This window comes from Sardina pilchardus, chromosome 7 (genome assembly GCF_963854185.1).
Source record: "Sardina pilchardus chromosome 7, fSarPil1.1, whole genome shotgun sequence".
Classification (NCBI taxonomy): Eukaryota; Metazoa; Chordata; class Actinopteri; order Clupeiformes; family Clupeidae; genus Sardina; species Sardina pilchardus.
The window spans coordinates 31,685,942-31,710,337 of record NC_085000.1 but is presented as its reverse complement, the minus strand read 5'-3'; the positions used below and the strand labels follow the sequence as shown (position 1 = coordinate 31,710,337).

Below are 24,396 nucleotides of genomic sequence, written 5' to 3'. Positions count from 1 at the left end.
TAAGGAGATACTTGGGACAGTTTGTAGTCACAAGACTTCAAAAAAAGGGAAAGCCATGGGGTGTGTCAGGGTGGGGGGATAATCTGAATCCACTGTAGATGTTAAACCTTGTGGTTGATGTTTGAATTTGGGACCCTCAGGACAAGGTTTTTCTCAGGTGAGGATCAAATCGCACCAGACCACACCCTCTTGGATTCAGCAAAGACCTGTCACCCTCTTACCTGCCCCCAACTCTGAAACACAAGCACTTTCTGTTTCCCATTCTTGGCTTGTAGATGTAGTGTAGTGTGGTCCAAACATGTACTCTAGGATCTAGACGTATCAAATTCAACAGCTTTGATCCAGACTAGTGAATTCAGTCCTTCCTTTTAGGTTTAGCCTACCACTTAAGGTGCAAGTCTAGAGTAGACAGAGGCTACACTTAACTGTCGGAACAAGGCCAGTTTGTTTGGAAATTATTTTATTATGTTTAAAGGCAGGTGATTGTGTTCAACATTTATTTTGCTCTTTCTTTTGCACTACGGTTCACTTTAATGGACAGGGGGTTTGGCTCTGACTGGAGGTAGGGTTGCGTTGCATGCATCCAGTCGACTTCCCCCACGGGTGAGTTTCAATTGATTTTCTTTTTTGTGCTATGTTACTTCACTGAAAGATTCATGCATTTTTAAATAATAAATGATTCAGAAAAGCAATGACTCTAATGTTCAGAACAACAAAACAGCCTACATTTTTTTTCTTTCTTTCTGTTTTTTTTTTTATTTGTTTGGCATTGAGATTGCACAGATGAATGAAAACCAGCATTGGATCTAGCACTCGGGGTTATCAAAGATAAACCCTCTAGAGCTTGGATTGCTCGCTCAGATTGCATAAGCGCACCGTGTCTGCAAGAACTTGTGATAAATTAAATATAAAATGTGTATCGAATTAGATAAACTAAACATCTCATTGCATTTAAAAGAACTGTTGAACTGTTGTATGCAACTGGATTTCGTCACATCAGTCTTACAGTCATAAGCCATTTCAGTCATGAATGGGAATACACTCCAAAAGTATTTTTGTTAACGAAAATATTCATTGTATAACTGTGTTGACATGTATGTGTTACTGGCTTTCATGGCTGAACCAATCAGGCTCTGACCTGGCTCGGAAGGGTATGTACCATCAACAGCTATTCTCTAGATGGCCTCTACATCACAAAGCTAGAAAATGTTGATGTTAAATTCACACAGAGTTACTTAAAGAACCATGCTTATGATAAAAAATCATTCTACTTCTTGAGTTTGGTTTCTGAACAAACAAAAGGCTAAGATCATTAAAGTTACAAATAATAACATTAATCATTGTCCTTTTGAAAATGAAGGCCTTTCTAAACCAAGCATTATGGATCGTGTGGACTGTTAAAGGTAAAGAAAATAAGTTTATTCACTGTCCTCTTAAAAATAAAGGCCTTTCTAAACCAAGTGTATGGATAATGTGGACTGTGTTATGTCATCTTCACAGTGAACATGTCATGGGAATATACTGTGAGAGAGTGTTGCTGACTTGATTGGTAGATACATGCGCTTTGATTTTCTGTTTTCTCACAGCTCTTTGACTCTCACTCCTTGTTAAGATGAAATGATAATCCGCCTCATCGTTTCAGGGAGATCAAGCTGCAAATGGAGGGTGGGTTTTCAGCATCTGGTATTCCCAGGTGATCCCCATCAGAAATATGACTAAGCCTGCTTGTGTTCAGCTAAGATCCATCTGGCGCTGTCTGTGAGGCTGTGAAAGATGTCAGGATTCATAATATCTCCATTTCCCTGAGCATCAAGCTCCTGTTAGATTCAAATGAAATTGTAACCCCCTCTATTCTGAAAACCCAGGAATATATATTTTACTTTGGAACTGAGTAAGCAACTGCAATTGAAACCTTCATTTACAAGAAAGATGTGTTTGCTGCACTACTACGATTTGGTAGGAATTTAATTAATTTAATTGAGTAATTTAAGTTTCATTTCACAGCTGGTTACGCCCCTGGAAGTCATAAAATTGGAAGTTTGGAAACGGAGCTGCAGAGAAAATTGAAATATGCTGACATGTTTGTCTGGGTTCACCCGGGCAACACTTTCATTAGAATCCAAACAGGAAACAGAGAGACACTATGGATCCTGACATCTTCACCCATGCTAATGAAATTGTGTTGTCATAGTCATGCATTACCCAATACTCAGCACTATACCTGATGCATTTCTGGAGGTACACATACTTTACATCTAAAACAGTTTCCGGTGGTTTGCATTAGCCAGCTTCAGACCGCTGTGCCAGCCTGGGCCAGGCTAATTTGGGGGCCACCTGGTGCTAATATTCCAGATCCATAAGCCTCACCTTTGCGTTCAGATCCAAGTTGAAAAGAACTTGGAAAGTAAGGATCATCATTGCACACTGGTGTAATAATATGGAGAGTTTATTTAGAGAAATCAGGGGCTAGTAGAAAATAACCTCTTCTGTGGTGCTGATAATTGATGAAAGCATATTTGCTAAACCCAAGTCACCTTTGCCCAAACTGGCTCTAGGTCACTATGCTGAGATTCATGGGAAATTAAGTTTGAATTCAGTCTGATAGGATGCTGAAGTGAGTCGTGTCTAGAAGCACTGGTGTGGCGCTGTGAAATCCTCGTCCTGGTTGTTTTCTGGTTTGAGCTGGGAGGTACCATTTGTTTCAACGCACGGTGAGAGGAGAAGCTTTGTCTTGAGTTCCGAGAGGGTGTCATGTGACCAGGCATGTGGCTACAGTTTGACCTTGAACTTGACCTCTGACCTCTAGAGGTGAAAGGCGGCACTCCCGGCGAAACACTCCCGCTCTGTGTCAGGCTCTGTACTGCGCTCGGAGTGTCCACTTCAGTGGAACAGGTGACAGCTTCAGCTCTGCCAAAAAAAACCCAGATGCCATTATCACACTCTGCCATTTTCTCTCTCTCTGTTATCTCTCTCTCCCACAGGCTCTGGCCAACTCTCTCTCATACCCAAAAGGCTCTCTGCTGGCACACCCTCGAACTCTGTAAAAATCCACTGCTGTGTCATTCTGAGGCTATAATCATGAAATGGTAATACCGATGATGACCTCAGAGGGATTATTTCTCTACCTCAAACACACTCACACCAACACAGAAAAAGGGCCTATCGCCAATACTCATGCATACTGTGCAGATGTTACACAGAGAATGTTCAGAATGTAGTCAGCAAATAGAATGTTGTGAGTGTTGAATGGAGAATGAGAATTTGGAATGCTGCCTGAAGTACTCACGTTGACAGCTCCTGATTGTTGGGCGTCGTCCTGCTCAGTCGCTGGTGCGTCTCATTGATGGGGCAGAGGTAGAAGAAGACCAGACCCAGTACTAACAGCCCGATAGGCACAGGGGCAAACAACACCCGCAGGGCCGTTATCACCCCGTCGCCATGTTTGCACGCGCCCGCCTTGTAGCCTGCAAAGCTGCAGGGCAGAAGCACAGAAGTGCGAGCAGCAATGTGAGAGAATGAGAGGGAGAATGTGAGACTGTGTGCGTGTGTGACTCACAGACAGAGAGAGAGGGAGGGAGGGAGTGAGAGGTAGGGAGAGAAAAAAGAAGGAGAGATGGAGGGGGAGAGGGAGAGATGACACATGCAATGTTTGGAAACAGTTCAAAGAGATTGTATAATAGCAGTGCAGAGAGTGAGAAGAGACGGATTCTGGTCAAGGTTAGCAGCTACTGAGAGCTGTGCTGAAGAGAAACAAAACTATTTATGGCCCAAGAGCAGACTCAGTCAGAATCCGAAAAAAGAAGTCTTGTCTTGTTAGGGCGGGTGAGAGGCCTCGTTACAGTAAATAGGGCTGAGGCGCCCTGGAGGAGAGGAAGGGAAGTGCCTCAGCAATAAACCTCTGAAGTTCGGCCTACAAAAAGGACCCAAGGCTCCCATCGTTGCCCATATAGGATAGTCTGGATCAAAGGGCAAAGATGGCAGATTTTGGGTTCTTTTTAAAGGTGAACTTCAGAGGTCTAATGTGTGCGGAGACTCACTGCAGAACCATGGTGGAGAACCCTATGGACAGCCCTCCGCCCAGCTTATTGCAGAACACGTAGCAGGAGAAGAACAGAGGCTCTATCTCCCTACAGGTGGGGTTCTTCAGGGCAAAGTCATCTATCACATCCGGAAGCATGGACCTAACACACATACACACAGAAACACACACACACACACACATATAAAGGGCACCAAGTAATGCTTTTGAATTACTCACACTGGACAAACTGCAGGAAATGACATAGAGATAATGATTATTGACACAATGATGGTATTAGGCAAATAAATATAATTGAATTTCAGCTCACTCATCAAATTAGCAGTGCACTAAGGTGTGTGTGACGGTGTGTACTGGAATGAGGTAAAGGCCGAGGTGGTGCACTAAGATGTGTGTGACGGTGTGTATTGGAATGAGGTAAAGGCCGAGGTGGTGCACTAAGATGTGTGTGACGGTGTGTATTGGAATGAGGTAAAGGCCGAGGTGGTGCACTAAGGTGTGTGTGACGGTGTGTACTGGAATGAGGTAAAGGCCGAGCCAACTGACCAGGGCAGTAGGAACAGCGTGGCCAAGCTGCTCCCACTGAGCACGCTCATAGCCATGTACACAGCCAGGTTACTGGGCACTGACACCAGCACTATCACAGCAGGGATGAACAGCTGCGGAAAAAACACTCACACACACACACACACACATACACGGGTGATTCTATAATTTAGGGTACACTGCATGTCCACTGATGTTAAATATACTTATACAATCAAATTTCTTCAAACAAATAACATTTTGTTTGTATACTTGCTTCATGAAATAACATCACATAGACAATATGTGAGATATATTCTTCATTTTGCTTAAAATGTGTCATTATAGCCCTAAATGTACAGTTTTGTCCATGTCCGATTTCAATGTGAGAACGTTGAGGGTCCAAAAACATCCATTAAAACCATTGAAATAAATACATTATTTGTGCAATCTTTTTCAAAAGTCTTAATATTAAAGGAAAATAATAGTTTAAAATGTAAATTATGTATTTAAATACTTAAAATAATATAATTTATTCATGTCCACAAAATGTTGGTCAACTATGTTACAAACAAAACCTCCCCCGGTAACTCAAAAATGGTTTGTCCCAAGACCATGTTACCAGCACCATGTGATGTCATTTTCCTCTGCGGTGGTCATTTCAAACACACCATGGCGTGTCTCCTCTCAGTTTTTTGAATATTTGATGTAGAAAAGCATATTGTCAACGCCCGTATTATTAACCATCAACTATGTTATGTACATTATCATGACTAAAAAAGTTTTATTCATTATAATTCCATTTTGTGTTGAATTCTTCCATTAACCTGCTCTAAAAAATGACATGTGGTTAGCTAGGCTAGGTCCACCATTTCTGTTATGGGGAAGAAATATGGAAATTGTCAACTAAGTTACGGTCAACTAAGTTACGGTCAGCTCTATTTTTCAACTAAGTTACACCGGAGCTCAACTATCTGTCAACTAAGTTACATCAGTGATCTATGGAATATTGTGATAATTAATTGTTTCTATGTCATTTATATCGACTGGACCTTTAAATATACACACATTTTATATAGATATATTATTTTACTTAACTCATTTCAGATTTTTGAATACAAAAAGGATGATTTTATGTCACAAGTCTTTGTGAAATTAAAGTTTTGTTAGTGTGCATTTCAATGTATTCTCTGTGGAATTATGTATATTGTTTAATAATTTAGCATTTAAAATAAGAGGTTTTCACCAAAAGGAACTTTGGTAATTAAATTCTGTCTCATGAATAAAATGTTGTCCATGGTTAAGAATACTGTATGTCCAGTCAACTAAGTTATAATGTCAACCGTGTGATTTTCATTGTCACCTAGGTTACACTTTGATTTTTAAAGTTAAAACAGCCAATATTGATGTTTCTTACATTTTTAAGCATTCTACTTATTTGAATAGGTTGGACTTTACTATAACATATTTTTGAATGATGAAAGATAGCTTAAATGGAGATTTATAATGAAAAATATCCTCGTCCATAAGGACGGTTATACATGCATTGCATATTCATCTTTAAAAAAAGGTTGGTTCTAAAAATAATTTAAAATAACTATTGTATGTGTAGCAGAAATAGACTCAAGAGCCTTCTAAATTGCATTTCATTTCAAGTGCAAGACTGAATTTAATGTTTTTTGTAACACCCTGTTTGTCCGTAACATAGTTGACCAACTCTCAAGTAAAAACCTGTTTTTTATTTAAAAAACTCAAAAACAGTTAATGTTTAAGCTCTGCAGATAACAGATATGTAACACTGAATTAATATACTATATTGAGACATTTAATGTTCCACTGAGAAAGGACAGCGCTATTTTGCTTTTTTGCTGACATGGAATGTACCCTGAATTAGAGAATGACCCACACACGCACACACATACACACACGTGCATACACACACGTGCACGCACACACACACTCACACACTCACACACATACATGTACACGTGCACACACACACACACACACACACACACACACACGCACACACACACACGCACACATTTAACTTGAGAGGCAAGGATATGCACACAACACAAAAAGTATTATAATTGATAACATCTCTCTATCTCCCTCTCTCTCTCTCTCTCTCTCTCTCTCTCTCTCTCTCTCTCTCACACACAAACACACACACACGTCACACACACACACACACACACAAACACAGACACACCCAGCCACACTCACAATTAAAGAAATAGATTCACAGGTACTACAAGGCTGTCCGTTAATGACTACACACACACACACACACACACACACACAGATGACAGATGGTCTCCACGGCGAGAGCAAAGCGGGAGCTCACAGGCAGTCCAATGAAGAGCGCCGTCCTCTTGCCCACCCTCACCAGGAGCACCTGCCACACAGGGACGGAGACGGCAGCGCTGCTCTGGGAGAAGGGCCACATAAATAACATGAGCGTGAGGATGTGTGTGTGTGTGTGTGTGTGTGTGTGTGTGTGTGTGTGTGTGTGTGTGTGTGTGTGTGTGTGTGTGTGTGTGTGTGTGTGTGTGTGTGGTGTGGGTGTGGGTGTGGGTGTGGGTGTCTGTGTGTGTGTGTGTGTGTGTGTGTGTGTGTGTGTGTGTATGTGGGTGTAATCATCATCATCAGCATTTACAGCGGTGGTCTGGGAGAGGGCCACATAAATAATATATAACATAATAAATAACATGAACCCGGGACTTCGGAGCAGGTTCTACACGCAGCGGCTGAAATTAGTTTGTCAAAATAGTACAGAATTTAGTGCATGTCTGTGGTGTGTGTGTGTGTGTGTGTGTGTGTGTGTGTGTGTGTGTGTGTGTGTGTGTGTGTGTGTGTGTGTGTGTGTGTGTGTGTGTGTGTGTGTGTGTGTGTGTGTCTGTGTGTGTGTGTGTGTGTGTCTGTGTGTGTGTGTGTCTGTGTGTGTGTGTGTCTGTGTGTGTGTGTGTGTGTGTCTGTGTGTGTGTGTGTCTGTGGTGTGTGTGTGGTCATCATCACACACACACGGGGCAGCCGTGGTGTACTGGTTAGCGCACCGGGCTTGTAACCGGAGGGTTGCCGGTTCGATCCCCGACCAGTCCACCATGGCTGAAGTGCCCTTGAGCAAGGCACCTAACCCCTCACTGCTCCCCGAGCGCCGCTGGTTGGGCAGGCAGCTCACTGCTCTGGGTTGTGTGATTCACCTCACTGTGTGTTCACTGTGTGCTGTGTGTTCACTAATTCGGTTAAATTGGGTTAAATGCAGAGAACTGAATTTCCCTCACGGGATCAAAAAAGTATCTATTCTATTCTATTCTATCATCATTAACTCTAATTGCCAGAGTCGAGGTCCATTCAGAAGACACAGACTGGGTGTGTCTGCGTTTGTGTGTGTGTCTGTGTGTGATGTGGAAGATCACCCCCTTCTATCCCATATCTTGTTCATGTTGCAATGACACTAATTATTATTGCACAACTATTATATCTAATTGCTATAACACCTTTGTATAGAGCACACAGAGACGCATGGAGTGCATTTAAAACCATTCTAAAACAAATCTTTGCTGGTATGATCTTAGCACACAATGACATACAGCCCATTCATTACAGCTACGCCCAGCTCAGTGGGTATTACTGCTGTGATATCTGAGAGAGAGACAGCAGGCACATTTGCTCAGCGACATTGCCCAAAAAGGTGCCTCTTGTATCATCACAGAGTCTGGGCTCCCAGCAGCAGAGCTGAGAAAGAAAGAAAGAAAGAAAGAAAGAAAGGGATCTAAAATAGCTCCATGGCTGACATGATGAAGGCTTAGAGGAAGGCCTGTCTGACTCACACTAGTGGTGTGTGTGTGTGTGTGTGTGTGTGTGGAGCCGATGGGCTGGTGTGCCAGGGCGGGCACTGATGTACTCTACCAGGGGTTGGCAACTGTCATGCATTTGGCATGAGGCATGCGCTAATATGCTCTGTCTCACGCACAGAGTCAAGACATCCTCTGACTATAATGTATCTGACAGCAGCAATACTCCCGTTTTGACCTTTCCTCCCAAAAACCTCTTTGTCAATCTTACGTGTGTCCGTGCGTGTGTGTGGTGTGCGTGCTTGCGTGCGTGTGTGCTGTGTGCTGTGTGTGTAAGTGTTTGTGTGCGTGTGTGTGTGTGTGTGTGTGTGTGGCAAATATGATCTACAGGGCCTTACCAACAGCACAAGGATGGTGATGACTAGGCACCAAGACATGAGACATGTGTGCGTGCGTGCGGTGTGTGTGTGTGTGTTTGTGTGTGTTTGTGTGTGTGTGTGTGTGTGTACGTGCATGCGTGTGTATGTGTGTGTGTGTGGCAACTGTGATCTACAGGGCCTTACCAACAGCACAAGGATGATGTACTGGAACTGAGGCCCAAGACCTGAGGCATGTGTACAGAACAAGGCGAAATTCCCCAAAGACATCTAAAACATAGAGAACAAGGAGCAGGACATGAGTCTGGAATAAGAATAGTGCATTAGATATGAAGAGAGTATTTAAAAAACACATATGAAAACATGTAACCCGCTTTCAATTACACTTTAAGCTCACATAAATAGCTGAAGACAAACTTCTTGGCCAGTTCTAAGATCTAATATTGATGCAGACCTACTAAAATGTATATAATGTTTATGTGTCTTTCAGGAGAAAGGTTTATGTTTATTATAAACGGCATCATTTATTCACATCCATGGTAAACTACATGACCATGAAGTCACGAACACACACATACAGTACATGCACCCAAAACACACACACACACACACACACACACACACACACACACACACACACACACACACATTCCCAGAGGTACTGTATGCACTCACACATCCTTGAAGTATGCATGACACTTGCATAATAACCTTTCAGTGAAAGTCAGAAATGGCTGACCTGGAAGGCGAGGGAGGAGAAGAGGAACCCAAGCACCAGGCGTGTGTACGGGGCGTGTTGCACAAGCATCTTCAGACTGGAGAAATACGGCTGATGCGTCTTCTCCTCAGACTGGAGCTGACCATGCTGCTCTTTCACTCCCAGGAACAGAGTCAGGCTACACAGGAAGTAGATGCTTCCCAGGACCACAGCAGACGTCATGAAGGCCTTTCTCTGATTAACCAACACACACACACACACAAATATGCAGGTACACCTCCTTGACACACATTATTGCACTTCCAAAATAACAGAATTATATTACTCACACACACACACACACACACACACACACACACACACACACACACACACACACACACACACACACACACACACACACACACACACACACACACACACACACACACACACACACACACACACAAACCAAACACTTTCCAGACACACCCAGTCCCTTTCAAACGCCCATGAACAAAGCCCAGCTAATGACAGGGGCATAAGATACCCCTGGGACTGCCTCTTGGTATCAACCACTAAGCTATGCAGCCAGGCAACTACAGGCAGAGGAGCGGTTCTCCCCTCTAACCCTCCCTAAAGAATAACATCAGTAATGTGAATCGAAAAAAGACGTTACAATTGATACTTGTTACAGCAATGTCATTCCACATTGCTTCTAAAGAGATCAACTAAATCCAAATATCATCACTGTTGTTTCTTTTACATCAACTTGTCCAATATACAAAATGAGATCATGTAGAGAACGCAGGAAATAAACTCTGCTACTTCAAAGTCATTGCCACTGCCTGCTTGGCAAATTATTTCTGAGTGTATGTAAAAATGTGTATGTACTGTAGCCTACTGTATACATTTACACATTATGTGTGTGTTTGAGTGGAAATTCATGAAATAATACACACCATATTAGTCAAACACTGTACACGGTACAAACACTATTGTTGTAGAGTCAAAACTTCCATCAGGGTAAAAAATATTTAATCTTTGTCAACCAGATACTGTAAGTGAAAAGAAAAAATGTCAACCTAATGAAGGAAATGTAAAAATAAATAAAAAATAAATAAAGTAATTGTTCAAGGAAATATATAAAAGATTGTTCACCGTGTTTGGGAGAGCAGGGTGAACAGGAGCCAGAGTGCTGTGAGCGTGCTGAGAGGTCGGGACCTCCGTGTCCAGGCAGACGTGCTCTCTCTCGGTGTAGAACACCCTCATGACCTGGCCCTGCACCACCGAGCTGAACAACATGGCCAGCATCTCCAAACACATCCCTGTCAGAGACACGGAGGAACAGGAGAGAGAGAGAGGAGGAGAGAGGGAGAGGAGGTGAGAGAGAGAGTGTGTGAGAGAGAGAGAGACAGACAGATAGATGGAGGAGAGAAGAAAGAAGATGAAAGGGGGATAGAGGGTACGTGATGTGGGGAGGTGAAGATACAGTCAGAGATAGATAAAGAGAAAGAAAGGGGTGATAGAAGAAGGAGAAAGACAATGATGACCCAAGCAAGAATGATATAGCGTCACAGACTAGCAGACTAGGCACAAAATCGCAGTGCAGACAAAAAGTCAGCGGCTCCACTCAAACGAAACCCCCCAGAGAACACTTAAAACACGGCAAGAGTTCAACAGCCCAACACTAAGGCTTCAGCTCAAGAGAAGAGCTCGTTTAAATATTCATGAGTGAGAGAAGTGTTTAGTGCTGAAGAGGGGATACTCCTACTGATAAGGGAGATCACTGGGCAGGAGGGATCTCTTACTGTAGGCAGTGGCCGAGTCTCTGTCCGCCTGGCGTCCCCCCAGGAACATGTTGAGCGAGGTGTAGGGGACGTGGTAGCACTACGAGAGGCAGTACAGTAGACATGATCAAGACAAACGTGAATGGAGAGGTGCAGGTAATGCATTTCGCCACCTACTGGTGAATGCATAGAACACAACAATCCTCTGGTTTGTGTACCCTGTAGCCTCCTTTGGCTTACAATGGTTACCTTCTGAATAAGGCGAATGAGGCACTAATGTCATGATTTACTGTAGAAGAGAATGTTAACTATTACAGTAATTGTATTTGACCAATAGGTTCCATCTGTCAAACAAGACAGAAGTCAATATGTTGTTACGATCACTAGTATGTATGTGTTTTCTTGGTCAAATAAGAAATCAAGCAAATCTGACACAAAAACACACCAAAAGAGATGTGTGCAGGAAAACAAAATGAAGAGAGAATTGGCTTTACTGACATTTGTTATTATTCACCTCGAGCAGGGCATGAATTTGATTAAGAGGATGCATTTAGTCAATCAAAACACACACACACACACACACACACACACACACACACACACGCGCGCGCATGCACACACACACACACACACACACACACACGCACGCGCACGCGCGCACACACACACACACACACACGCACACGCACACGCACACGTGCACGCGCGCGCGCACACGCACACGTGCACGCGCGCGCGCACACACACACACACACACACACACACAGGGACTCACACTCATGAAAGTCTCAAACAGGCAGCAGGTGATGAGGTACCAGGGGAGAGTGACAGCCAGAGATGCTGAATCGCCGGGGACTAGCCACAGCAGGACATAGGAGAGGATCCCGAGAGGAGTGGAGATCACCATCCTGGAATGACAAACCCCAAAATACATGTAATACGAAACAAAACAAAAAAGAATGCCAAAACAATATCTGATTTATCTAATAAATTAATAAAAATTAAATGTTCATGGTTTCACTGCTGATGTGAGTTTTAACCTTCTGCACATCATCCATAACACTGTTCTTCCTCAACCACCATGGCAGCATCCATAACCCACACTGTTCTTCCTCACCAAACATGGCGGCACCAATAACCCACACTGTTCTTCCTCACCCACCATGGTGGCATCCATAACCCACACTGTTCTTCCTCACCCACCATGGCAGCAGCTTGCCGATGGGCGTGTGGGTGGTCCTGCTGACCAGGTACCCCACCAGGGGGTCAGTGATGGCATCCCAGGCCCGGCTCAGGAACAGAATCAGGGACACGAAAGAAGCTTCCATCTGGGTTAGAACATACACATACTGTAGCCTACTTCCACAGTCTAGCCGGTTACACATTCGGACATTTCCTTTCATAACCGTTCTTTTCTGACTATTAACCGAGTTTATACATTGATTAATACATTAATACATTTTAAGTTAATAATGGACTATGCAAAAGTGTTTATTTTCTTCATTCTTATTTATGATTCAAGCATGATATGATACTGATTAATTGAGTTGTTGGGCACTGTATTAATAAACGTGTGCAGTTTAATTTACATAAAACACTGTCCTATGATTTCTACATGATGCGGCTAATGCATGGGAAATCACTGTATTTACAAGTATTACAAGTATGTTCAGGGTAAACCAAACCTATGACCCTCACAACAGCAACAAGAGACTGACAGCAGGAGGACACTTATTGACTTCTTAGTTACTTTAATCAGAAGTAGTGTCATGTAGAGAAGTGGAGTACAACACCTGAGGAGAATATGGCTATAACCTATGAAGAGAAGCTTCAGATCAGGTGTCTGTGCAACGCAACATCTAATGCACAGAACTGATATGTGTGTCCACTCTCACCCTGACCACGTCCAGAAGGAAAACCTGCAGGCAGAAGCCGATTGCAATGTTGGTGATCTGGTAGGGGATCCCCCCCACCGCATAGCACAGCTTCCTCTGAAGGGGAATGGCGTCTGGCTTCAACTGGAGAAAAAATTGGAAATACACGATTGGGAAGAATAGAATGCAGTATGCATGAAAAGTAGGCTACCGGAAAAAGTGTGTTTTGAATTTTTCTTTGTCATACAAGAATTCTAAAAGCTTTATGCATTAGTATCAGACTATCCAGAATAAAATAACCTTTTTACCAAATAACCTTTTACATTTTTCAGTAGACCCTCCTCTCCTTAATTCGATGCAAGCACAGTGACAAATACAAAGGCAGTAGAACTGCAGGGATTGTCAAGGACTTGAAACAGGAGCTGAAGCAACATTATCAGCTAAACATGTATTGACTACTCTAGACATGGGAGTATAGCTACTCACCGTGGAATTCTCTGCACTCTCGCTTCCACCTGTTAGTCCCTTTTTGCAGGTATGGTTGACAGACAAGAGTCTCCAAGCCACAAGCCTCCTTAAACACAGACTCTGAGTCATACTGAGGTTTTGCTGGAGACCAGTGTATAGTTTACCTGTAAAGGTGTTTCACCTGGCTTGTTGCAGGTGCTAAGGTACTATTCTGTTCCGCTACAGGGTTTAGGGATTACTGACAGGAAATAGCTGAACACACATCAGTGCACGCTTACATGGACACAGTCACACACACACACACACACACACACACACCACACCACACATACTCTCACTCGCTCTCTCTCACTCACACAATAGCACACACACTCACAGACAAACACAACACACACACACACACACACACACACACACACACACACACACAATTATAGATAGATATATTACTGTAGGCTATTTTATTTTTTGATTTTATAATATAAGCCCTAGCCTATACAATTCCTGATATAGGCCTAACATTAATTTCCATTATAAAAAGGCAATAAAGAGATTGAGGAAGTCTTGAAAGCCGTCCTGTTGGTGTTGTGTGGGCGTTCATCCCCACAGAAGAACTATGACTTCCTTATGCTTGTGTTCTGATAGCCTATAAAAACGTGACAGTGGATTTGTGAAGAGCTTGTTTGCACATGCAAATAGGCCCTGCCCTGTGTGCGCTGATGAAACGAAAGTAGTAGGCTAATAAGCTACAGATGTTGCAGCTTTGTGCATTCTTCAATGTTGACTGAGCATAATGAATGTGGTGTCTTCTACGTCTGCACTTTGCTAAGATGTGGCCACCATAAGCGAAGAAACACCAAAACAGGCTACAATAACGCAACAACCTATGCCAGGTAAGTTATTGTTCAAAGTCCATACTGTATCAAGTAGATCTACGATGAAATAGCCTGTAATCATGGTCGTACCAGTGAGGACACCGAGGGCATGTCCTCGGCATTTTTTCTTCAAGTTTCGTTTTATTTACATTCAAGTTTTAAGTAGGCTACAAATATCCGACGAGACATTATCCTTGCGTTAACGCACCGTCTCGTGACACGTCGTTGCAGGCTACCTGCTATGCCGGCATGTCATAACGAAAGTACAGTCGACTCGGTTATCACGGACTGTGTAGGATAAACTGTTAAACGAACACAACGCAGCTCACTAGGCTACTGTAGGCCTACACTTCAATACCCACGTATCCATTGTTAAAAATAAATAGGCCTAAACGTGACGGTTTGTTAATTTATTTCGGTCAGTAGGCTAATCTTAATTCACTTGACCTGAACAAAGGCTCCAACGAAGTTAAAGTTTGAAAAGCTCAACAGTAGCCTAGTTGAGCAGACAAAGAGAAGGCGGGAACGTGAGGTAGGCTACAGGGTTGCCAACCGTCCCGTAGCCTATAATGGAATCGTCCCGTATTTGACACCTAAAAGTCTTGTTCCGTATTGAACTAATACGCTCTTTGTTCCGTATTTTTGAGAAACTGTTCAATGCACACGGAGCCTGCCGGTCCGCGAGGCATGGAGTGAAATCCGGTGCTTCACTTGATAATTTTGCGCAATTGATCAAGCAACCGCGGGCCGACAGAAAAGAAAACAAACGTTTCTGCAATCAGAAGGAGGAAATGCTTGGTAGGCTAATTCGATGTGATTACTGTAAACATAGAGTCATACAATTAAGTGGTATGAGTGTTCATTGAATGCATGCGTGTGCGCGTTTGCTAACTAAAACTGCACAATGACGTCGTTGGCAAAGCTCCGCTTCCACCTGTTGATGACATTGATTTAACAACGTGGATTCTTGCAACTTCCATAAACAGAGCAGAGACGGTAGCCTACAATACAGTACCTACATTGTTTAGCACTGAGTATTGTTGAGTCAAATTTGAATATAACATGGTCAAAAGATTGTAGCTTTAGTCTTTCATTTAAAGATCTCCAGATAAATGATTTACGCCTATAGGCACATAGGCTACTGTATGCTCGGCCGTTTACCATAGACAAAAGTTGGTAGCCTATTATGTTTCCTGGATCTTTCTCCATTTGCCTACCAGAGTATGATGCTTGCATGAGGGAAACATCCCAAAACAATAGCACCCATATAATTGCTGTTGTTTTCACAAGTAGGCTATTTCTCATGCAACCATGCAAAAGCAATGAACTGTAAATATACTGTATCTCACTAGTAAAGCAGGCCTCTGATGATGTGCCATGCACATGTGCATAGTTTTCACAAACTAGCACTTAGAGCACTTTTAGCACTTTGAATATTGACTGCTTTGAAGTGAAGGTGCATAATAATATAGCATATTAATAATTGTAATACATGTAAATTCAAATTCAAATTCATATGAATTGAATATACGTAGGCTAATTCTAAAAATTTGAATTTTTGGTCTTGAAAAGGACACATGGGCAATGTACTGTATATTTACTTTCTGTAAACTTTATACTTTTTGAGATATTAACAAAACACAAACACCTGTACGCACACACACATAAACACGTACACGCACGGACGAACACACACACTCACAAACACGCACATAAAACACACACACACACACACACACAAAAACCCCCCACACATACAGTACAGACAAGCACACACACAAACAAGGTCAGACACACACACACACACACACACACACACACACATATATATTAACACACACACACACAGGTATGCACACACTCACACACATACAGTAAACACGCACACACACTCACACACACACACACGCATAAACACGCAAACAGACACAGTAGACAGGCAGGCACGCATGCACACATGCACCTGCACACACACAAACATGTACACATGTGGCATTACGGGATATTTGCCTTAGACTACGCCACCCCAGTAATTGCCAGAGGCCCCAAGGACACCCCACACATACTAAGAGGTCACACAAGTTCGTTGACTGAATGAGCAGAGACGTGGTTTACAAAAATATAATATAATTTATTGAGCAAGAAGTCTACTCCGGGCTTAGGTTTGTTTCCTGGGAACTTAAGGGATGTGAACAACAGGTGCCGTATACATTCCGCATACATTCAGCAGATATGCTTCATGTCTTAATGTCAGCTACGGTCAGAAATGTGGCAAGCAATTATCGCAGAATGTGCGGAAAACCTGTCTGAAAATGGCTTATAAGTCACTAGGCACGGCAAAGCACAGCACACAATAAACACTTTAAAGGGCGTTCCCCCATTTAGCCCAAGCAAGGAACAGAAAGAAAATACATACACTAAATAAAAACAAAGAATAAACACAGACGGAAGACAGAAGAGTTAAATGGTGCCACAGGCCTCGGCCTCCGTTATACAACTTCGAAACAGCAGGGCCAGACAGGGAGAGACTGGAGATGTCCAAACCAGCCTCATCGACGGACCCACCGAACCAGCGTTGCCCCAGACAACATGAGATGAAAACCCAGAAACAGAACAGCCTCATATGTTGGCTGCCACCCGATGTTCAGGCCTGCAGAAGTGGAGAAGAAATACAATGAGCTCCAATAGATCACCAAACGATGGCTGAGTTGGACAAAACTGAGACCTACCATCTCACATAGAATGTTGACAACTAGTCAGCGGCAACTTTATAGCAGTTTGTGGCCAGCAGTCCTTTACGGATCTACAGGGGTCCAGTGCACAGGAGAGTGAATCCAAAAGCATAGCCACTGCTTCTACTGTAACCTTGCCAATCTGTTGCAGTGGAACAAATAGCCAACCTGGCGTGAGACACAGGAAAGGAACTGGGGTGGCAGCCAGCCAGTGCCCAGGGCGCAGACCTTTGAGGACAGACCTGCTCCCCACCTATAGAGCACCAGCAGCCGGTTCTGTTGAACAATCAGGGCAACGAGGGGGAGGGTCAAGAGGTATGAGTCAATTAATTACCATAGACAATCATGCCACGGACAAACACACACACACACACACACACACACACACACATGTAACACACACACATTCATTACTGTGAGTGTGTACTTAATTTCAGAAGTGCGGCAACCCTATCTTTCTTGTAAAACGTTTTAAATACTGTTTCTCAATTTCAAAGAAAATACACATTCATGGTAGCCTGACAAGCCAGACCCACATCAAGATGTAGAACAGAATAAGAAAGAATAGAATATATACTTTTTTGATCCCGTGAGGGAAATTCAGTTCTCTGCATTAGAGTGTGGATCGGGCCGATTTTTTCTGTCCGTGACCGACCCGAGCCCGACAGCGCAGTGATCGAATCCGACCCGAACCCGACAGGCATTAAGATATTTGTGTCCGAGTCCGACCGGGCCCGACACAGTTCAAATCATGCATAGGATGCATGTGCATATGCATAGGCATACTGACCAGTGTTGGGCAAGTTACTTCAAAAACGTAATACATTATGTATTACTTGTTACTGTCATTTCAAAGTAATGTGTTACACTACAATATTACTGTCTCTGAATTGTAAAGCATTACACTACTACTGCATTACTTTTGAATTACTTTCATATAAACTTTAATATACATTATTATTATTACATTGCATGTCAATGCAATGTACTGTTATCCCTGTTCTTCTTATTATCGGGATTATTCTTCTTCCGACCAAAATCAACGATTTATAACATTAAAACCACTTAACCGTTTGACGTCATTCAAGCACTCCTACAAAGATCTTGTAACGGAGATTTGACGATTGTATTTTTGACATTTGTGAACTTCATACTTTTTGAGATATTTACGATAAAAGAGTTTAAAATTCCCATAGAGTTTACATTGAGACCCTTTGGCGGCAAAGATTAATTGTTACGTCAGTGCTCAGCTGTCAGTAATCAAGGATCTTTGATCCAAACTAAAGCCATGTCACCGCTGCAACCTGAATGCTGCTAACAGCTATGAAAACATTCTACCAATACACAGCTGCTGTAGCCTAAACCAGGACGTTATCGTCTTGTGTCCTGTTAGGCTACCTTACTTGATTTGTTTATATCATTACAGTAACCGGTTTGCTCTCGGTAACGTTATCAACAGCTAAAGACAATCTAACCTAACGTCAACGTAAATTTAACACTGTATTTAGCTAACGACAACCAACTTGCTCCAGGCTAGGTTTAACGTCGGGTAGGCTGCAAGTCCAACCTGATACACATTTAGGTTCAAGCTCTCACACAAACTGATCAATCACACACCTGGAGACACTTCGAAGAACATACTAGCTCACCCTGCCTAGCCTACACAAAAATATCCTACTGTAAGCTAACGTTGCTAGATATCCTAGGCCTACCTGTTGCTGCATCATCGTTGATTGGCGTTCTTTGAGATTGTATTCCGTATTCCAACGGTGTCTTATATGGCCTACTTTTAACCTGCATTAGTGTTACTAAGGCTATAAGCTATCCTACGTCGTTTCAGGCTACTAAAGTGTCAGCTCTTGCAACTCGCTTGAAGTTGCCAACTTCATTTCAGTCTTTTAAATTCTAAGAAATTAAGAGTTATTTTCCATAATAGCCTATATCCACAATTTTGATGCATTTTCATGAATCACTTTTTAAATGTGACTTTCCAAGTAATTTCAGTGGAATTGTAATTGGGTTATTGTTATTTATCTATTCTTCTGTGTAACTAGTTGTCTTCTGAACTATAGGCCTAATACAATGTTTTACACTGTCAGCAACCTTTTTGCATTTACATGCAATGGTAATTCCTTCCATGGAATTACATTTTCTAGTTATTATTATTATTTTATGTAGCTTGCTTGATCCAGCTCAATCATAGGTAGAATTTTTTTAAACCGACAAAGGGTTTAAGTCTGATAAATTGCACTAGAGATACAGTACGGTAACTTTAGACCTAGCCTACTCATTAAAATCAGTGCCCACTGTATTATAACCTAAAGCAAAGACCTGACAAGATACACTTTTTTTGCATTTCTATTCCACTTGAACCTCAGGAAGTAAGGAGACTTGTGGCAGCTACTATTTATTGCTAGGTTTATTGTGTTTAACAGACGTTTTTGTCTGGATTACAGATTGACATGATGTTGTTATTTACAGCAGTGACAACCTGTTGAGGCAACAACACCTTACCTTGTCATTGCTAGTCTGGACGGGGGTCTTGCTAAAAGCTGGAGACTCCACTGCTGACAGCGGATGCATACAGTATATTCAATCATAGGCTACTCTTCCACAAGTCTCTTTACTTCTTGAGGTTCAAGTGGCATCACGGAATGAGATAATGTAGCTGCTTTAAGTCTCACTCGTCCTCAGTTTGCTTTCTTTTTACTCACGTAATGTTAGCGTGGTCTAAACTTTTTGTGAAATTACTTGTGCTATTGCGCGAGGTAGATCTTTTGGTTTCGCACATAAAGTGCACTTACTTTGTCCCATCCTCATATCTTTGTCTCTAACAAACTGAAAGTAATGAAAGTATATCCATCTTGAACATGTCCTGTCCGACATCGAGCCTGCTTCAGCTTCAGCCATCTTTTACAAGTAAGAAAAAAAACAATCTAGGCCTTTATTTGCGCTGATTGTTTCTCCTCTACTGATCTCGTCTGGCGATTGTATAAAAATAAAACACCACTTAATTGCAAAGTAACTTGCGTTACTGACCTTTGTACCGAGTAAAATATTACCCATTTCGTTTTTGGAATGCCTTACATTACCGCGTTACTGCAAAAAGCAATACAATACAGTAATTACATTACTTTTGTAACTCGTTACTCCCAACACTGCTAATGACACACGTGGATATTACTTGTGTGGAAAGTCCGATTGTACAGATGGTACGGGTTGAGAATGCTCCTTTCTTTCCCGCACATCGGGAGTCCCGATGCTTCGGGACTTTGTAATTAAAACTGCAACCGGAAGGGGGCAACATACCGCCCTAATAATATGAAGGTTCGGCTCATGGAAAAACCAGAGGACACCGCGCTGGTGACAAGCGGAGAAAAGAGACATGACGCTCGCAGAGCAACGTTTTGGTCAATGGAGAGGGAGAGAAATGCTCCGCATATCCGTCTCATTTAATCATTAAAATGAAAGTGATGACTGGCGAAATTAATCAAACGACGTTTCAATAAACCATTGTTGAAATGAATGAAAATGGTTTTAGAAAATCGCCTATAGGCCTATCAGAAGGAAATAGCCTTCAATTCAACCTGAAATACTCGAAAGGCAACCTTAGATTAATTCATGAATTCATTACGGTTACAAGACCGCATTTCCGTGAATAGGCTATTATTGTCAATGTCAAGGCGAAGACGAAAGAGATGGACAAGATGGACATTTTGGCAACATTTACATGCTAGGAATACTTAGAAATGTGTATAGGCTATTTTAAAACGGAGGCATGTTCATTTTAACCGGCGACGCTGGGTAGCCTACATGTACCCAGCACTTGTTATCACAGATGTTGTCCCCACCACTTTTGACGACTGAAAATAAAATGTATTTAACAGAAATCTCTTTAATACATGCCTATGCTTGTCACTTTACTTATAACCGTAGGCTACATGCATGGAGAAGATCGCGCATTTTGTAACATTGTAACAATGGATGGTCAGATTGCGATAGGGCAGTGAGGGTGATTCATTGTAACCATCGACTAGCAGGCCTAGCTCCGCAAAATAAGTTTCTAGCAACATATGTATCGTATGCATGTTCATGTTGATTCAGAGATAGGCATAGACTACCATAGGCTGCTGGGCGTCAAGCTACAGTATATGACAGCATTTTATCATGTGGTGAATTAATAACTAACGTCAGAACTTTTGATCGGCGTTTCAAATCCATGTGGCGAATAAAGCCTATGAGAGATCACAATCTAGCTGTGGCGCAAGTGGTTGAAGTCTATGCATCGAACGCCAGCGACCGGGGTTTGAATCCCACTCGAGGAACCTCTCCGGAACCCATCAAGACAATAGGCATCGTTTTATTAAAATAAATGAAAGATTTTCTGTTTTGAGATTCTTTTTATGTTTGCGATGTCTGCTGAAAAGAAAAGTTAATATGTTAATTTGTGGTTCAGCGCACACTCACACACATTTTTACATTGACATAGTGTCGGGCTCAAGTGTCGTCCTCAGTGCCGCATATAGGTAGGCTATAATGTAGTGAACTGGTTAGACGAGTGTGGGGGAGGGGGAATGATCGCACAAGACAATTGCTCTTCATGAAATGGATCTCACAGACGGCTGTCGATTTTTAAATGTAGCCTACTACACCACTTGCGAAATCGGACGTGGCACATAGCCTAATTATTAGGCTACTGGATTTAATATAGCAAATCCATGGACTTTGTTCATCCTATATATACAATAAGTATAAAATCCGATAATCCAAAACGATAACGAGATCTCCCAGGCATCCTGTCCTGCTGTATTCCAATGAGAAAAAAAACATCCACAAGCCTACAGGGTCACGGTAATGCAGCATGCATGAATCCATGAATCTCTCTCTCTCTAGAGAGAGAGAGAGAGAGAGAGAGAGAGAGAGAGAGAGCTGGCTTAACAAAGTTTTGTGCGTTATATAGCCTATAACGCACAAAACTTTAAGCCAGCTCCATACATAACAATAGCTGCCGCGCGCTCTCCCCGGCCTCCATTTAAACTAAGGGCAAACCCATTCATTCGTGCCCAAAAAAATATTGTCAGTAAGGATAGGTCATATTACCAAATGGCGAACCTTGAAAATTATTTAGGATATAGAGCCGTGTCCATTACGCACTACAGTTATTTTTAGGCTATTGTTTTATTCGAGTGTTTTTGTCTACCATGGCAAACATAGTTGAAACGTTCGCTCTAAACTTATGTATTTCCAATCGGCTTTCACAATCAGCTACAGCTGCGCTGATGATCATTATGAAAACTTGCAATGTCTATACAGAACTGCTTTCACTTCCCCGAGTCGCGAACGCAACATGCACAACAATATACCGATATTTAGCAAACACATGTATTTCCAGCTCTCAAAACCGATGAGGTCCAGATTTCATTACAGCCATGCATAGTAAGCCTAATGATAGCCTTGCCAAATAAGTCATCAGTCACACACCCCTAATCGCGGGGTTGACCTGTTCCTTTCACACTGAGCCCCGATGAAAACAACCTCCTTGGCGGAGATAATAATTAGGCCTATCAAATTAAAAGCACACTACGACAGGCATACTTGTGTGATCACGCAACACAACAGAGCATTTAGCGATGGGACAGTTGTGACTGAGTGCTTAACACCCTGGAGTCTAAATACCCCCTGGGGGATTTGAAAAACACATCTCAATCTCTGCTTTTATCAAATTATAGAAACACAAATTATAGAATCAACTCGTTTTCAAATATATAGCCTATGTTTCAAGAGAATATGGCAATGATAATGGCACTTTGTAAAAACAATAAATTCTTGGGATGTGTCCTCTCACCTGCAGCAGGCCCATTCAAAAGCCCATCCACCTAATTTGCATTTGAAAGAGCCAATCACTAAAGTGACACATTTGTAGCAGGCTTGCCTACTTTATGAGTTTTTTTGACCCCTCTAATAAATTGCCTATAGGCCTACTACGATATGGAGGAAGGGCTGCCTAACTGTTCCCGAGTTTTTTCATAAGATAAAATTTTTACGCTATTTAAGTTTAGGATTTGGTAGACAAGACAACCTCGGAAAAGTTCAATTTTTATTGAATTAAAGGAAAGAAAATGTATCGCCGGGGTTTCGGGGCTTGCGAAGGCATTCGTTGATCTTATCGATGCAGTCCTTGCGGCCACTTCTCCCCATCGTAGGAAACTTTCTGTTTAATGTTGACAACACAAAGGCCTTCACGTTGTGTGGCAGTGCTTGCTTGCCCTTCGATCCATCCCATTTGGTGGTTTTGCACCTGTCCCTGAGTTATAGTCTATATGAGTAAGCGCTTATGCTCTAACCGCATAATAAAAGAAGCACCTGTCACTGAGCTATGGATGGACAAGCAGTTATGCTCGAAAATTATCATAATAACAGACACACCTAATTGTATGGCTCTATATTTAAACACATCAAATTAGCAAGCAATTCCTCCCGATAGCAGCAACGTTTGCTTTCTTTTTCTGTCGGTCCGCGGTTGCTTGGTCAATTGCGCAGCAAATTATCAGATGAAACACCGGACCTAATTTCACTCCATGTCTCGCGGACCAGCAGCAGTCTCCACGTTTCCCGGCCCATAGTTTGAGAAACGCTGCATTAAAGTGTCATTAGGTTGTAGGCTATATGTTTAGTGTTTTCTTTGTGTGTTTTTCATTGTAGTGTGTGTGCATTGAGTAGTTCCTTAAAGGTACATTATGTAGGATTTTAAGTGTTTTAGTACCTCAAGTCAACGTCTTCATTCATAAATAGATCCTCTTTGGTGTAAAATAACATATGCCAATGATCTGACTCGTCCTGCTGGCCGAAGAATTACTTCCCGGCATTTACATTGAAAGGGACGTTCACAGGAAGTCTTCCATGTCTTTCCGGTGTATAGAAAAATATGAACTGCCGAGAGGGACATAAAACGCTACCGCTAAACACTACCGCTAGGGCAAAACGCGTTTTTGCATTTCGTGTTACACAGAGAAGCAGCGTGAAGACGGTCATACTTAACCTACAGACAAGCACTGCACTTAGTGACATAGTTCATGCCTTTAGAGCAATACAAGCATTAGCCTATACTGTCATGTAAAGTTGTTAGCTGTTGCTATGGTAATATTACGCTATATGTAAAAACAATATAAGCATGACAACGTAAGTCACTATGTTGCTCGAGGAGTAATTACTCATACAT

At 42.2% G+C, this 24,396-nt stretch overlaps 2 protein-coding genes across 4 annotated transcripts in view; one reads left to right on the top strand and one right to left on the bottom strand.

Annotated features, from left to right (window-relative positions):
- Positions 1-1,962: 1,962 nt before the first annotated feature.
- On the bottom strand, positions 1,963-19,760 carry LOC134088124 (sodium-dependent lysophosphatidylcholine symporter 1-like). Its single transcript, XM_062542054.1, has 14 exons — positions 19,692-19,760; positions 17,346-17,453; positions 13,124-13,246; positions 12,432-12,556; positions 12,004-12,136; positions 11,250-11,328; positions 10,600-10,766; positions 9,481-9,693; positions 8,928-9,011; positions 6,915-6,998; positions 4,586-4,698; positions 4,038-4,181; positions 3,287-3,472; positions 1,963-2,907 (listed from the first exon to the last, which is right to left on the bottom strand). The coding sequence occupies exons 1-14, from the start codon at positions 19,758-19,760 to the stop codon at positions 2,520-2,522; spliced, it is 2,016 nt and encodes a 671-aa protein (XP_062398038.1). The 3' UTR covers positions 1,963-2,519.
- Positions 14,328-24,396, top strand: part of LOC134087962 (NACHT, LRR and PYD domains-containing protein 12-like) — a 30,721-nt gene continuing 20,652 nt past the window's right edge. For 2 of the 3 annotated variants that reach the window (XM_062541834.1, XM_062541831.1), the window contains exon 1: positions 14,328-14,463. The gene's annotated coding sequence lies outside the window, so the exon portion shown is untranslated. Of the gene's footprint in view, positions 14,464-17,328; positions 17,493-24,396 lie in introns of all 3 variants that reach the window. The other variant, XM_062541833.1, reaches the window with a different exon arrangement.

What these genes read in the sequence shown, in the direction of transcription:
- LOC134088124 (XM_062542054.1), bottom strand. Translation starts at nt 19,760, where the DNA reads ATGCATCCGCTGTCAGCAGTGGAGTCTCCAGCTTTTAGCAAGACCCCC. An exon ending in TCTCCTCCCTCGCCTTCCAG is followed by an intron (nt 9,012 to 9,480) that starts GTCAGCCATTTC and finishes TCTATGTTTTAG; the next exon opens with ATGTCTTTGGGGAATTTCGC. An exon ending in CGCTCTTCATTGGACTGCCT is followed by an intron (nt 4,699 to 6,914) that starts GTGAGCTCCCGC and finishes TTTTTTCCGCAG; the next exon opens with CTGTTCATCCCTGCTGTGAT.